The sequence below is a fragment of the Bolinopsis microptera genome, chromosome 13, assembly GCF_026151205.1.
Source record: "Bolinopsis microptera isolate Bmic1 chromosome 13, MBARI_Bmic_1.0, whole genome shotgun sequence".
NCBI lineage: Eukaryota > Metazoa > Ctenophora > Tentaculata > Lobata > Bolinopsidae > Bolinopsis > Bolinopsis microptera.
This window is the reverse complement of record NC_087084.1, coordinates 2475262-2491761: the sequence shown is the minus strand read 5'-3', so window position 1 is coordinate 2491761 and position 16500 is coordinate 2475262. Positions and strand designations below refer to the sequence as shown.

Here is a 16500-nt window from a genome sequence, read left to right as displayed (position 1 = left end):
TGAGTGACAGTTATATTATTACTTTATAATTGTGACCTGCAGCTAATCAGTAGCCATATTTATGAGCTTGTACGTAAATTGTTGTCTCATTTACCTTATTATTTAAATGCTTATAGTTGAATACTTTATGGGGTAATCAACGAATTCCTTTGCTAATCAATTCATATTTCCTTGATTAAGTAATAAACTTTTTTCAGGGTGGTGTTCAAGAGCATGCGCCTACTCAGACACGTGCTTTTATAAAAACAATGTTGTCACCTGTCTCCCCAGCTGTCCCAGATCGTGTCCTACTAAGTAAGTCAGAATAACTTGAATAAGTTAGAATAACTTAAATAAGTTAGAACAATTTAAATAAGTTAGAATAACTTAAATAAGTTAGAATAACTTAAGTTAGTTAAAGGAACGTCTTATGACAATCGCTTCTAAGTTTTTAAAGCTTATTTTGGTTCAGAACTACAAGTACCATTGCGTGCAATGTTTAAAGACATGCTCTTTGTTATTACCTCTGCTCTCCCAGCACACCTTTCCCATATCTCCAATTAAACACGTATCCTGTTAAGACTTTAATCATTGCATTAATTACCTAATTAAAATTTGATTAAGTTAATTAAAGAGCAATTATCACAGGAAAAGCCCGGTATGCGGGAGTGATGGAGAAACTTATTTAAACAAGTGCCTGTTGAAAATGCGTAATTGCCACCTGTCCAAAGAAATCACGGTAGCTTCAAGAGGGGAATGTCCATCCAACATACCGTGAGTCAACTAATTATTAATTAATTTTTACAATTTCTAGGAATATATTTTCGTTTGACGGATCTCAAAAGACCAAACTAGGCATAGTTAATTTGAATTTTAGATAGGTGAAGATGTAAATATTAGCCACCAAAGCAGAATAGAATAAGAAATAATCCGGCCACATATTTTTGTCGAAAATTCATCATTAATCGTACCACTCCGGCCCGACCAATTTTATTTAAAATGATTGAACGTGAACCAAAATAAGCTGTTGCAGAAATATAAAAACAAATTCTATTTTTAGACGCGAAAAAATACTTCTTTCACTCACTGACAACAATTCTAATCTTACTCGTGAGTTAATTATCACTAAATATTTTTATTATGAACTTTGAATATGGCTGCCATCCAAATAGAAAATCACAGGTTATTTTCCGGGCTACTTATCCACTATTACGAAATTTTACTGAACCATGAATAAAATTATTAATCGACGATCGTTCAGTATCAAAAAATCATACTCCAATTTAATGGAAGTCCGATTTAGCGAAATTTTCAATTTATAAATCTAAGTTGGTGATAGGCTAGAATTTCTAAAATCTATCAATTTGTCTAGTAAATATCATTAAGACGATTAATTTATTCAACAATGTTACTCAAGTCAAATACTTGAAGAGAGGGTGGCCAAAATTAACAGAGCCAATTTGCCAATAAATCCTTGAAAACGTCTACTCTCGTGAAATTTGTTACTGTAAGAATTCACTTAATCGCAATTCCGTTCTATTAACTTTAAATTCCCTGAAAAGTTAGTTTCCAGATCATTGCAACATAAATACTGTGGATTCAAAGCGTCCTAAGATTTGGCAAATATTTAACTTACCACCTCTATAACCCTCGTACTAAACTTGGCGATCTAAAGTCAGCCCATAAATCATTGGTATCCTGAAATTGATGACAAATTGGGTGCGCAAATGAGAAAGTTCTGAATAGAAGGTCAGACTTTGCTTGAATGATGACTCATGAAAGGCTCCTGAATACCAACCCTCCAACGAATATTACATTTCTAGCGGATTACTGAGGTTTTCTAATTTGACAGAGTTTACTAGGCCTAGCGGTGATCTGTCGCAATGCTTGCGGCAGTCTTTTTAAAGTGGCATTACTCCGTTACAGTATTCTGAAGAATTGCAGAAAGCGAATTTCATCTTTCGTGACTTTTGAATATTTTGAAGTAACAGGCAGTAGTCATAGCATGAGCTATTAACGTTCTTTAAACAGGAGTACAAAAGTTAAGACTCTCACAAAATTTAGAAATTGGTAACATGATAACTCCTTCGTTGTGTAAACCATATTTTCTGCCACTTATTGATGAATAACAACCCTCAAAGTTCATTACAAGCCAAAAATCTTATTGTGCGTTGCTTCAACAAATTTAGATATTTTTAAATGAAAGCTCCATTGTAATGTTCAGTATAAGGGAGCATAACGGCTCTTGACAGTGACGCTTCCTACTGACCACTACAATGTTAAAAACTCACGCTCGGCCCTATACTTTTATACAGAGATCTCAGCCCTATAACGAGATATACAAACAAACCCCCCAACATTCCGACCTCTTCAGGATGTATCCCGAAATGATATGTGACATGGACTGTTCATACTTTGGGGCACAGCACGTGTGTGCTTCCGACGGAAACACCTACAGACACTCGCATTTCTGCGAGGTAACCAAGGCTGCCTGCAAGAGATCTGGCGATTTTAAAATTAAATTCGTGCACTACGGACCTTGTCAAGGTAAGCGAAAATTACAGTCTCAATATCTTTTAACAATTTAACACGACAGAAATGCTGGCTCTGTAAACTTATCAAGTAGTTAAATAAATGTCGTCGAATCGTATTTAATTATATCGGATATGATTTATTCTTGGCAGTGACTCACATTGGTGTGCCAGCATCATGATTGCGTCAAAGGGACCACAGCTTTTACCGAATCTGTCTGCTGATTAACCAGTCACGTGGTTTGGTATTACTTAGCAATAATCTTGCTGCAAGATGATTTTATGGCTTGCAAGATGATTTTGCATATTTTGCAAGCCATAATACCAAGTAATTGTGCATCACTAGACAACTTTAACCTTTACAGAGAACGCGTGCAGTCATGTGCGGTGTCCCTGGGGGCAAGTGTGCAAAGTTACAATCCAGAGGGGACCCTCCTGTGTCTGTAACAGGTAACGTCCAGATATTATTATCTTGTGTTACACTAGTTCTTGTGTTACATGTCACGTCCATATCTTGTGTTACACTTCACGTCCAAATCTTGTGTTACACTTCACGTCCAAATCTTGTGTTACACTTCACGTCCTAATCTTGTCTTCTAGTTTTTGTGTTACATGCCACGTCCATCTCTTGTGTTACACTTCACGTCCAAATCTTGTGTTACACTTCACGTCCATATCTTGTGTTGCACTTCACTTCCATATCATGTCTTCTAGTTCTTGTGTTACATGTCACGTCCATCTCTTGTGTTACACTTCACGTCCATATCTTGTGTTACACTTCACGTCCATATCTTGTCTTCTATTTCTTGTGTTACACTTCACGTCCAAATCTTGTGTTACACTTCACGTCCATATCTTGTGTTACACTTCACTTCCATCTCTTGTGTTACATGTCACGTCAATATCTTGTGTTACACTTCACGTCCACATTCTGTGTTACACTTGTGTTACAGTTATGTTACGCTTGTGTTAACTTATTTAATTACAGTGACTGTCCAGCAAAGCAGAGAGAAGTGTGCGCTGACGATGGTAAAACTTACTATAATCAATGCCATTTGGATGCTGAGAACTGCATGACTCGAGGTTACATTAGGAAAGTCAGCGACGGATTTTGCAATGCTTACGGTAATTATTCGATAAAATTGTTGTTTTATAATTAAAAGTTACGAACCACTTAACCTCCCGATAATTACCAGCAGCCTGTAGGTTGTATAATTTGAGGTTGCTCAATGATTGAGACTCGATCTCACAGTTCCATTTCCACCAGATGACAGAAGAAGAAGAATACACAGGGCTAGCGTAGCTTTTAGTCCGGAATGAGCAGATCCGGTTACCATTTCTTGTTGACGATGTCCGGAGCAAACAAAAATCCGGACTCTCTAACTCCGAGAAGACCTCCAGATAACTGTAATAAATGGCTCAAGATAAAAAGGCAGCGTAACACGAGAATTATAGGACCTGCGAAGAAAGCTGCTACTGCAGACTGATTACCAATATCATAGCTTATTATAGCTATGAGAAACAAATGACTGATATCACATGTGTGTGTAAAACTTAGTTTTTAGATGATGTTTTGAGAATAGTACGTGGTGACGTTGCACGTGGTGACGTTGCACTTGATGACGTTGCACGTGGTGACGTTGCACGTGGTGACGTTGCACGTGGTGACGTTGCACGTGGTGACGTTGCACGTGGTGACGTTGCACGTGGTGACGTTGCACGTGGTGACGTTGCACGTGGTGACGTTGCACGTGGTGACGTTGCACGTGGTGACGTTGTACATGTGGCGGAAACACAACCATGGAGCTCATAATTGTCGAGAAGGACGATTATATTGCTCTAATTTAAGACTGACGTGTTATATGCACAAAAGATTCAGCTCTCCATTTCTTTCTGATAAAATTGTTAACATTAACATTTAGATTTAGTTTTCTATTTTACGGGAAATGAGTGACGTTTTCCTTTATTTATCAATATCATTAGTTCAATGGGTTTAGCGTTTTTTTCCCCAACAAAACGAGTGAGGACCTGCAGATCATAAATTTTCGCTGAGTTATTTTCTGTTAATGATTTAAAAGTTTTAAACATTTTGAAAGACATAAAAAATAGCCGATCGCTAAGATCATAATAACTAATAGGTCAGGATTTAGCGAGGTCCGATTATAAACGTTTTTATTAAATATTGTTCCTTTGATGAACATCTTTTTCTTGATTTATTCATTATTCAACTTAACGTTACCTCCCTTGCTGGAAGCCTGAACAATAGAGCTTTATGTTCAATTACGACTAAAGAAATTTAATTGCTATGAGTAAGGTTATGAAAAGAATTTCATACTCTTATCTTGTGATGATATTAAGTTCCTTATTTGGTTAGTATTGATATTTTTCAATTTATAATTCTGCATAAGATTTAAATTTGTTTGACTGATATTATTATCACCTCCTCTATATATCATAAAATAGTGGAAATAGAATAACAAATAAAAACACTGAAACTTAAAATTCATGATTGCTATTAGTTATATTTGTGCAGGAGCATTTAGTTTCTGCACGTTTTAGTTTTTACTGATAGGCTAGGGGATTTTATAGCAGCAGTGTTTGATATAGTTTTCAGTTTTTGTAAGTAACGTTTACGCATTTTATATATCATCGAAATTTCTGTCTCCATCTTTAATTACCCTTGTCAACAATAAAGAATAATATCCGGAAGGCGCGGGAGCAGTAATTACGTATTGATATGATGTCCTAATTAATTGCCCTGTTGACAAACGATACAATGCTTTTGTCAAATTTTATTGATATCAGAAATAAAAACTCTTATATAAACCTGCCATAGCATCGAACATTTTGAAGAATTTAGCACCAACAATGGTCAGCAAGCCAAATCTTTAAAGATATCCATAAAAGGAGTGAATTATATTTTTGTTCCAATTCATCTGAATAGAATTCAATAGTGCATGCTACATTAATAGCAGACAGATAGGGGCAGATGCCATAGAATAGGGATGGATATCATAGTCTAACCACTGTAATAATATGGTTCGAAGGGAAGAAGAGAATAATGTTAAAATTGCATATTATAAAAAATCTATGTCATAATGATGGCCATGATCCGTGTCTTTCTTAAAGACTTTTTCTGGTTCAAAACGTTAAATTCGTGTTGGCATAGACTGTTTTGATATTATCTTCAACTTCGACATTAAAAATGGTTGAACTTGGATTTGGGACGGGATTGAAATAATATATTAAAGTCATTATTGTAACGGTATATTAGAACCAGACAGAAACAAAGTGTGAAGGGTAAGGCCTAGAAATCTATATTAATAATTCCTCCAATTCCGGAATCAGCAGTCAACAGAACTTAAACTCTAAAACCGGACTTCTTCAAACGAACAATCGTCCAACGATAAGATTTTAGATTCCTCAATTTGTATCTATGTATAGTTTTTTTTCAAGTTCAGTCGGTAAAATTCAAAATATTTTGGATCAAAACAGTATGACTATGCACGCTTTCCACCAAAATAGCCAGAAATCAGAATGAGTACCAACTATTACCAATTATTATCAAGTTAAAACTTACTTAAAATTGATATTGGAGATCTTAGTTTGATCGATATCTGCAATCTTTCTTAAATGATGGTCAGGAATTTAAAAGCAGCATCATACAGATTCATAGAAATTCACGGTAATACCACTATCCAAGTGTTCCCGAGTTTTTCGTCAAAAATATTCCGAATTTCGGTGATAAAGTAATACTAGTACTGTTGAAAGATTTGAATTTAAACCCATTTTGTTACGTCAAACCTTGTTTATGACTTTATAATGATATGAGTGTTGAGCTTGTAATACCAGTGTTATACGATAATTTCAAAGTGTCATGTTTATTGTTGAGAAATAAGAAAATAATGCGTACTGTGCTAGCAAATCATCCACAATCTGTTTACCGCTAATATTTCACACACTGATGAAAGTAAACGTATCATGATTGATTGAAATGTTAAGGTGCACAGTAGTACATACAAATAAATCCTTGTTTGACTTTGAACTTGATCATAGCAGTTTGATACATTGATACAAGTGCTCTTGCGCTGATACTATCTAGGAAATATTGTTATCAGTGCTAAAAAATGCACTCGACATTTTACCAAACCCCACCGGACCATTCATTTGCTAAAGATACAGAGTCTTTGTCATATCTAAGCGGTTTTTCGCGAAACGTGAGAATTGTTATATTTTATCATTTATACCAAAAACTTTCACATTTTCTAAGTCTGTTGCATTAAGTTCACGGGACAAATCGAACCATCAATGTCACCATCAAATCCTTCTGTATATGCTATACATTTTTCAAAGAATATTACACACAGTCTTTTATATAATCATTTACTGCACCATAAAAGTATTAAGTAATACTTTAAAGGTTTACTTATTCATGTAAATCTATTAACTTATAACACACCTAATTTCTTCGGACAGTTAGTATTTGCTAATGTGTCCGTATCTTTATTTTCGAGATATACCTTTCGAAGTTTCCGCAGAATTGGAGTCAATACCTTGATATTTGGACGACCAATACGTATAATTATAAAATGAGCACAAGAATTTGGAAATTTGGGAGGTTTTCTTGACAGGAAATATATGGACCAAAAATTCTGGTCTTGATTGCAGCGGTGATAAAACTAATCGCGACTCCAAACCCTGTATTGGGCAATAGTTATAAAAAAGCCTCAAGAATGCTAACATTAATAGTTCGAATTGCATTCACCAGCACTTATATCGCATTGTCCGTACTTACCACCTCCTTAGTAAATTAACTTCTTATTTACTGAACTCTGGAACATTCCTGGAGCTTACTGGTACATTGCAGGAACTTGTCTCCCAGGCCCATGATAGAGACAGGGAGCATGTTATTTCGCATACTAGTACGAGTATACAATAGGTAAATCAGGGTAGTCAGGACTTTGGAATTTGGAGCCGACCTAAGTCAGGCTAGTTAGAATCAACTCCCAACTCGTATGTGTGGGTAAATGATAATATCTAGATAAATATTTCCCGCAATCAGACAATGAATGAGTTTTAAACTTTTAATTAAATTTTCGTAGATGATAATATCTAGAAAAATTCCTCGAACTTTCATGAACAATCATTCAGTATTACAAAACATAGCTCGTGTAAAATGGCAGTATCTTTACTTTTAGTAATTTACTTTCATTCGCTCGATAGTGACTACAAGTACAAATGAGATAATCATAAAGTTATTTCCCCCTTAATTATGATATTTAATATAAATACCTTACCTGTACGTGTTCGAAAACTGTTTTTCAGTGTATGTAATGTATTTTCAGAGGGAAAAACGTAAAGTGAATAAACCAAGAAATATTTCACAGTCTATGGGGACTGATCCTTTATCTTGCCTGGGAAAATATAAAGAGACAAATGAAAAGGTGAATATTGTTATTTTGATCCGGTATCACTACGCTGCTCTTCACGGGCAACTAGACAAACTATATTCAATTTACTTTTCTTCATAGTTGGTTCGTGCGTTACTTTTCCAGGAAAAGTGCGTTTAGTTCGTGAAGTTTTTTTCGTGCGTTTAAGTGCGGTAAAGTGCGTTACGTGCGCCTTTACATTACGAGGTTTACGAATTAAAAAATGACAAAATTCTTCATTCCTGCATCTTACTAAGGTAGTGTTAGGCGATTTTGTTGGTTGACTTGCAAGTTTTTGAAAATCACTGCCAGATTACGCGCACGCTACTTTGTTACGTATAACTTGCAGCAGACTAATATTAACAACTGATCTGCGTGCAGTACTTAACAAGTATGAAGTACTTGGCTCACAATGCCCAAAAGCTATCGTTACAGCAGACTTCTTGACTTTTAAAATAGCCGGATGTCGCAGCTCCTTCCAAAGTTTAAAAAATAGACGCGAACTGTTGACGTTTTACTAAAGTACTTTAACTTATAGGTTCGTCTCTAAACACTAAAAATGGCTTCGACCGCGACTCAGCAGCTGTGAAAACTTTGGTTCACGTCGTGTTTACAAGCGGACACGTACGCGTAGCAGCGTCACAAAAACAATAGTAGTAGTAGTAGTAGTAGTAGTAGTAATACAACTGGTACCAGGTACTACTAGTAGTATAGAAGTAGTACTGGTACTAGCAGGTAGTAGTAGAAGTAGAGCTATTACTCTGAAGAACTACTTATAACTCATACCATTTAATGACTAACAACCCAATTAAAGGTATTAAAAAGTAAAGAGAATGCACTGCAAGTTATTAGGGGAGAAAACTATGAAAATTCAGTGAACACTGAGAATATCTCATCAGAGTTTCATCATTCTCTACAGGTACTTTTGTAGTAGTTAATTTTTGTTTCTTGTTAATTTTTTATTTATAATTCATGTAGCTGCATAGTGCATACAATAAAAACATTCACTATTTAATCGATCAGTGATCAATAGTTCTGCTGATTGAAAAAAAAAAGATGGTGAGCGCTTACAAAAATATTATTCAGCATGTTTCCTTAATATGACATTCGAAGTTTGAACAGTTTTGAATGATAACATTAACAGCAAAAGTTAATTGCCGCTGTCGCGATACAAAGTTATTAAGAATTAGATACTACAAACCTAAGCTAATGTGAACGTTTCTATTGCACGGTACACTACACTACCAACGTAAGCTATGATTATCATCACTTCACAAAATTTGACAAAGGTTATGGTCTATGCAACTACAGTAATTATTTAACAGGACCTCAGTGAGCTAGACTCACAACCCCGTGATGTTACCCATGAACTCATCATGAACTCTGTCCTCCGATTCATAGCATTGGAACCCAACACGAAACAGAGAAATCAGGGTAAACTGGATGGAAAAGTGAGATATGTGCGGGAGAAGACGGTTCTCAAGATGAACCTACAAAAACTGGATACGGCCAGGCCGGAGTTTAGCGTCCTTAAAACGGAGCCAGAACGACATTCGTTTGTTTAAGCTTATCTTTATATAGATAATAAGATCTTAAGGTAGTGAAGTGAGCAGCTTCTTATCAATTAGTTTTAAGTTATAAGACTATTATAATAGGGTAGAGATGATACTCAGTTATCTAGCTATGATATCGAGTCCTAAAGTAACAATCTGGTTTAATTTTGATTTCAGTCCGACGTTTTAACCGGTGTGCGTATTTTAACTTGAAAACTTGAATTAGATCATCATTATATTTCTTCTGAAAACGGACAAGTACAATGTCAAAATTGAAGAAAAGATAAAAACCAGTTTAGATAAGTTTTGAATGTAACTTTAATACAAAGTTTATTGTAAAATGAACTAAAAACCCCATATTATAAAACTCTTGTAAAGTTTTTAAAAAATAAATTGTGAAATTAATCTTAATTGTGAAATTGAATATTAAATCATAAATAATATATTAAAGCTTTCATCGTGTCGGTCTATAAAGTGCAGTCAAATATGTCACAATTTAAGTCTTTGTCGGAAATAATTCTATGGGATGATTTCTCATGGGAGTGGGACCTGTCCCGACCATTTCCCATTGAAATCGCTTTGTTACGAATTATTTCCGACAAAAATATGTATCTGACTGTACTAATATCGTTTCGCCAATAGTTACAACTCAATACTAGGTATGTTTGGCTCATTCTCCATCTCCACACCTTCTTGTCTCATAACTGCGGCGATCAATTGCTCCGATTGTAGGTAAGACAGAACATTCTCGTTCAATCGAGATAGCACTGAAAAATGATCGGTTTATTTAGGGCACATGATATTTTACAACGTAGTGATAGCCTCGAATTGAGCAAATTGATAGGTATTATTATGCATGGATAATGGATACACTCATTAATTCATGACATTCGATATAAAATGGTTTTAGTAAGATTAATTTTCCACAAACCCATATCTCGCTCTTTAGTATGATTGTGTCTCGCTCTCTCGTAGAAAGTGATTGTGTCCTTCAGTACGTCCTCCCAAGAGCTAGCCTCAAAGTCGAGATCTGTCTTAGCATGTTCAATGTCTAGCATTCCCATGTGGTTGTTTGGATATAAGCTGTATGAGTCAACTGCCTGCGATTGTTATGATATGTGAGAGAAGAGAAACTTAGGACGCAAGGAGACTTAGTGAAAGTTGACCTTCCTGGAAAAAATTCACAGGGCCAGAAGAGCACTGAGAATTGCAAGAAATGTTAAAATGGAGTTATTGAAAACGATTACTAACAGAATGGTAGTCGGCCCAACATTTGTCGCCGTTTCCAAAGTAGATACACAGTTCCAGCAGGACGTGGGGTAAAGTGAAGGTTTTCTCCATAGCAATATTGTAAACCTCATTCATCACCCTGCAATTTTTTTGAAATTAAATACTTTTCAAATTTTACAGAGTACAGCAATAGATGAATATAAAATAGAATCGTTCAAAATATCACCCCATCTGTAAAATATGATGGGCACCCAAACACGGTAAACACATAGTGAACTATGTCCGCAGTAACTTGGACCCATTAAATCTTAAAACATTTGCTGACCAAAGTCATAAAAAACTTAACTTTGTATCGCTTATAAACAGTACAATAAGCATAAATATAAAACCACTTGGGATTTGGGAATTGATATGTCACAAGAATTTCTGTAAAGGAATGTATTGCCCATAGTCCCAGCAACCACCCCAAAGAGTTGTAAAAGTAAATCTGATGGGGAAAACTAGGTATAGCAAATTTTCTTCAGGTGTCTAAAAACAAACTTAAGGGGGGGGGGGGGCCAATGGATATTTTTTTGTGAAACTTGATTTCGAGATAGCAGTTGACCAACAAACTAGGACCAGTGACCAAACTTTTGAGGGGGTCCCGGACCCTAACCGCCAAAAGGTGCCTGCGGGGCAGCCACGCCCATATTTGGTCCAAATTAGGCCCAATTTAGCCAAATACTCTGAACATGCCCAAAACCCAAATTTTAGGTGCTCTACTTGTAGCTAGTGGTCTCTTGAACTCGTATATGAAATTTCATCAAGATTGGACAAAAAATGACTGAGTTATGAGCCAAAAACCATATGCCCATATTTGGGCATACGCACCAAATTTGGTAGATTTCGTCCCATAAATTGGTCAAATATCAATATTTTTCACTGAAACTTACTTTATATGAAAGGTAAGCCTAAACTACATATTCTCTGTAAGTTATAGCTTTATATCTGTTTAAATGTGGATACTAAGGCGAAAATACCACAAAAAATGAACTAAATTGCCCATATCTTGGTTCGCGATATTCGCGGAATTGATCTCATTAAAATTGTAACAACTCGATCAGTTTTCAAAATTTTTCCATGAAATTTTCGGAATCGACTCGAAATTGCATTTCCACCTTAGTTTGAGAACAGATTTTTGATTTAGGCCTCCAAAAAAATTTGGCGGCCAAATTCCAAAATTTTCCCGGAGAAATTCAGAATTTGGCCGCCAAATTTTTTTTGAGGCCTTAATCAAAAATCTGTTCTCAAACTAAGGTGGAAATGCGATTTCGAGTCGATTCCGAAAATTTCATGGAAAAATTTTGAAAACTGATCGAGTTGTTACAATTTTAATGAAATCAATTCCGCGAATATCGCGAACCAAGATATGGGCAATTTAGTTCATTTTTTGTGGTCTTTTCGCCTTAGTATCCACATTTGAACAGATATAAAGCTATAACTTACAGAGAATATGTAGTTTAGGCTTACCTTTCATATAAAGTAAGTTTCAGTGAAAAATATTGATATTTGACCAATTTATGGGACGAAATCTACCAAATTTGGTGCGTATGCCCAAATATGGGCATATGGTTTTTGGCTCATAACTCAGTCATTTTTTGTCCAATCTTGATGAAATTTCATATACGACTTCAAGAGACCACTAGCTACAAGTAGAGCACCTAAAATTTGGGTTTTGGGCATGTTCAGAGTATTTGGCTAAATTGGGCCTAATTTGGACCAAATATGGGCGTGGCTGCCCCGCGGGCACCGTTTGGCGGTTGGGGTCCGGGACCCCCTCAAAAGTTCGGTCACTGGTCTTAGTTTGTTGGTCAACTGCTATCTCAAAATCAAGTTTCACAAAAAAATATCCATTGGCCCCCCCCCCCTTAAGAAATTGATTTCTGCCATTAGGAAGGCACTCTGGAGCTAAATAGGGGTGCAAAATAACCCCTATGGTCATATTATTGCCGGTGAATATGATCTGAAAGTGGTCGGACTATCGCAAAGTATTTCCTTTTTTTGGAAAAATTTAAAATGGTTGGTATTTTGAGGTCAATTTTCGTAACTTTCGTTGGGAAGATATTACAAACTTCTGGATACGTGCGAAACAGCCGCTGCTAGCATATTTATCTACAACTTATGAAGCAGTATATGAGTATATGACCTAAAGCAGTCACTTTTCAAATTATTAGCGAAAAACTGATTTTTGGCTTCGCAAATTTAGAGAAAACATAGGTGAGTTATAAATAGGTCACAGAGACTTCCGAATAGGTGCAAAATGTTCGTAATGGCCATATTTATCTACTGCTTATTTAAAAAGTTGTCGTCGTAAAACTAAAGCATATTTTTCGCAATAAGAGCATAAATTATCCTTTTCGCCTATATTATATCGACCATAACTCGACTTCTGGATAATTATTAACTTACTAAGATAACCGCTTGTGCCAAATTAGTTCCCAGAAAATATTCATGATGCCATAACTAAGAGCAACATAAACCAATCTATTTGCTACAAATTGTCCTCACTTACGTAATTAAAAAGCTAAACCAATAAACTTGACCTGAAACAGTAAAAAACAGCACAAACCCTTTGTTGATAACACTAACGACAGCTTTAGCAAGATCGTCACCGTATGTCATTGAGAATTTTAAGTGTTGTTTGTCCTCGTGAACTGGAAATGCTTCATCAAGTAAAACAAAATGCTCCGACCATACCTGTACAAAACGTAGTTAAGCGTTTATAATCTTAGCGAACCTCCTGAGTCAAGCAGCTACGATTATGTCGATTATGATAATCCTTGATTATCAAAACCATACGACTCAGAAGTCAGTTTAACAAATAGGCCTATTATATTATATATTATGTTTCACCAGGCGTTAAAACCGCAAACTAAAAGACCGTTGTATGTATGTATTATTACCTGGTACTGCCACCATCTGAGAGTGGTGTCACGTGGTCCAATCAGATCCCCGCATCTCAGTATCACGTAGGGTAGTCCACTAGCTATCAGAGCTTCCTCTGAACCCAGCCTGCAATGATCAGAAACAATGTTGAATGGATTATTATTTATTTATATTTCAAATATATACTTCATTTTAAATATATGAATGAACTAATAATGGGATCCATAACTCATAAGTTTCTTTGATAATTTGTTTAATAATTAATAGTTTTTTTAATAATTTTTCTTTAATAATTTTACAAAAATGTATTACATGTCGTGTCCGAACACGTTTTTTTCGTTGTAAGTGTCTTGCAGTTGCAGGTCCTCTGGTCTTACTGCGTCACTTTCTTTCAGCGGCTGCAATAGTTAGAATTAGAAAATTAAAACCAAAAGCAGTATTCATAGAATAATGTTACTGTTAGGAGAGAATAAAACTAAAAGTGAATACAAAATGAAACAAAAAAATCGAAGAGATGTCAAATATTTCTGAAACGAAAATACGATCAGCGGTGGAAAAATTGTAATAGCTGTAATCGGAAAGCCGCTAAATATTTTTACTAGGTTTCGGTCAATCGGTCACGGTTCACCCATATCTATCATATATATACGTACCAAAAAGAGGATTTGAAAACGGGATGATCGGCATTAGAAAAAAAAGCAAAAACTTACATCCTGAGGATTATCGCTGACATCGTATACAGCAGCGGTACTGACGAATATGTAGACATCAGGACTGAGAGGAGCAAGTACTCTTACTGCTTCTTCCATTAGCTCTTTGTTATCGGACGTGAAATCTACGATCGCTTTCACTTTACTGTTGCCTGGTAGGTTGTTATACAAATTTAAAATCTTTAAAATTGAATAGCTCCGGTTGAGTAACTAAACTTCCAATAATTTTAACTTGTTATCATGCATAAATATCATATTCAGTTCAATAGTTGTCTCACGTTGCAACTTCAAGGAGGGGACATGCGCGCATGTCAGGCAAGGCAATTCTGCAGAATCAGTAGTAAGAACATTTTTTAAATTAGGAGTTTAACTTTCAAACTAAACTTAAGTTCAGGGCGAAAAATCTAATTCATTAGTCAGGTCAAATAAGTTTAATTTATAATCATGCATAAATATTATATTCAGTTCATTAGTAAGAACATCTTTTAAATTACGTTCAAGGCAATAAATACATTCAATTTATTTTCATGCATAAAAATTATAGTCAGTTTAACTTTGATAGTAAGAAACTGCTTTTAAATTAGGAGTTCAACTGCCAAATTCAGGGCGAAAACGTTAACATTTAAAGAAATTACTCACTATTTATAAGGTTCTGAAGCTCAACACAGCCATCCAAACCAGAAGAGCGAGAGCAAACAATCCGCTCGACCTTATTTTCAAACAGTTCGTGATAGTCGTAGTGGGGGTTATCTTCGTTTAGGGTATTCACTGCGGTAAATAGGAAAATCTGGTTTTAGGTCATCAGGATGGAGATCAGGAATCAAATTGTGAAATAAAAGGGATGGGATCAGAGGGATCACATGGAGATTGGAGGGTGGTCAAAATGGAGAGGGATCAGAGGGAGGAGATCAGAGGGAAAAATAGTAAAATCGTACCTTGGAATTCTGCGTCCAGAAGAGCGGTGAGTGTTGCTGATCCTGCTAATTCTTGTCCTCCTAACACAAGGACCGTTCCTGATAAAGTTTAGCTCTGTAAATGTGAGTAGTGACCTAAGGGTACTATTATACGGGACCACATAATGACATCACACAGAAGTCAAACTTTTACAGGTGGGAAATTGTTTTCAATCTATAATCTTTTACGAATTTTGCTGTATTGACAAAATTATGGAGAAGCCTGCAAAAATTTTCCGGAAAATGTTTAACCTATATCCGCACTAAAATGTGGTACATAAGAGGTGTAACTCCGGAAATTTGGAGGAGTAGTAGAAAAAAGAAATGACATTAAATTATGTTTTTTATTAACAGGAAGCAATGTAAGCCAATATATATAATTTTGCCATGGGGTGGTCCCCATTTCTTATATTGCAGTACCATTTATCATTTAGTATATCAAAATATGTCATTGTAATTTTGCATGGCTGAAATGTAACGCTTGATTTATATATATGATAATTAATTGAATTTTCAAATAAAATACAAAAATTCAACACAGCCCGCTTATAGTTTTACTGCCCCTTAAAACAAAGTGGGTTAGACTTTAGTGTTTGTGTCACGTGGTGTGAATACAGTGCTCTGATTGGTTGGTTTGTGTCACGTGGTGTGAACACTTTTAGTGCACAGGAGAAGGAGCTCCAATTATAGGGCAAATTCACAAATTGTTACGTAAGCCAGATATTTTAGCCATTTAAGTCGTACTTCCGTAAGGCACTTTATACATACCCTGTATACTTATAGTAGGAAATATATTATTTTACGGCGTGCGCCGTAAGCTTTTTCGATGTACAAACTCTCTCTCCTATACTTACAGCTTACGTAATATCCGGTAATATGTGAATGATCCCCAAAGTACTTGATAAAAATTCAGTATAAGGAGAATATGCGAAATTCATGGCAGCAGAATATATTCAATATTGTTTCTAAATGGGTGTAGGTAATTTGCGACTGAAATCTTTAAAAATTTGTAAACCAGCTTGGTTCTCAAGGGGTGTAGATCCGCGAAAATTGTTGATAAATGTTTCGGAAAATCAATTTTTTTTCATGGGGGACACTGCAATGCTTGGCTATAAATGGTAATACCTTATCAGACTTTATTTGGTCGGACATTACGTCAGCACTGGGGGCTTCAGCGGCTAAGTCCAGTT

The 16500-nt window shown here is 35.6% G+C and overlaps 2 protein-coding genes across 2 annotated transcripts in view; one reads left to right on the top strand and one right to left on the bottom strand.

The window, feature by feature from the left end:
- LOC134825336 (agrin-like) overlaps positions 1–5165 on the top strand; it is a 91823-nt gene extending 86658 nt beyond the window's left edge. Inside the window, exons 3-8 of the mRNA XM_063837513.1 lie at positions 198–294; positions 628–753; positions 2354–2526; positions 2876–2960; positions 3499–3635; positions 3778–5165. Coding sequence (XP_063693583.1) covers positions 198–294; positions 628–753; positions 2354–2526; positions 2876–2960; positions 3499–3635; positions 3778–3830 — 671 coding nt within the window. The 3' untranslated portion in view covers positions 3831–5165. The remainder of the gene's footprint in view (positions 1–197; positions 295–627; positions 754–2353; positions 2527–2875; positions 2961–3498; positions 3636–3777) is intronic.
- A 4621-nt stretch (positions 5166–9786) lies between these two features.
- The window catches only part of LOC134825333 (uncharacterized), a 52153-nt gene continuing 45439 nt past the window's right edge, over positions 9787–16500 (bottom strand). The window contains exons 3-11 of the mRNA XM_063837506.1: positions 15293–15370; positions 14997–15125; positions 14358–14509; positions 13960–14045; positions 13665–13773; positions 13331–13458; positions 10744–10861; positions 10424–10592; positions 9787–10259 (exon numbers count right to left, since the gene is read on the bottom strand). Of these exons, the coding sequence (XP_063693576.1) occupies positions 10135–10259; positions 10424–10592; positions 10744–10861; positions 13331–13458; positions 13665–13773; positions 13960–14045; positions 14358–14509; positions 14997–15125; positions 15293–15370 (1094 nt within the window). The 3' untranslated portion in view covers positions 9787–10134. The remainder of the gene's footprint in view (positions 10260–10423; positions 10593–10743; positions 10862–13330; positions 13459–13664; positions 13774–13959; positions 14046–14357; positions 14510–14996; positions 15126–15292; positions 15371–16500) is intronic.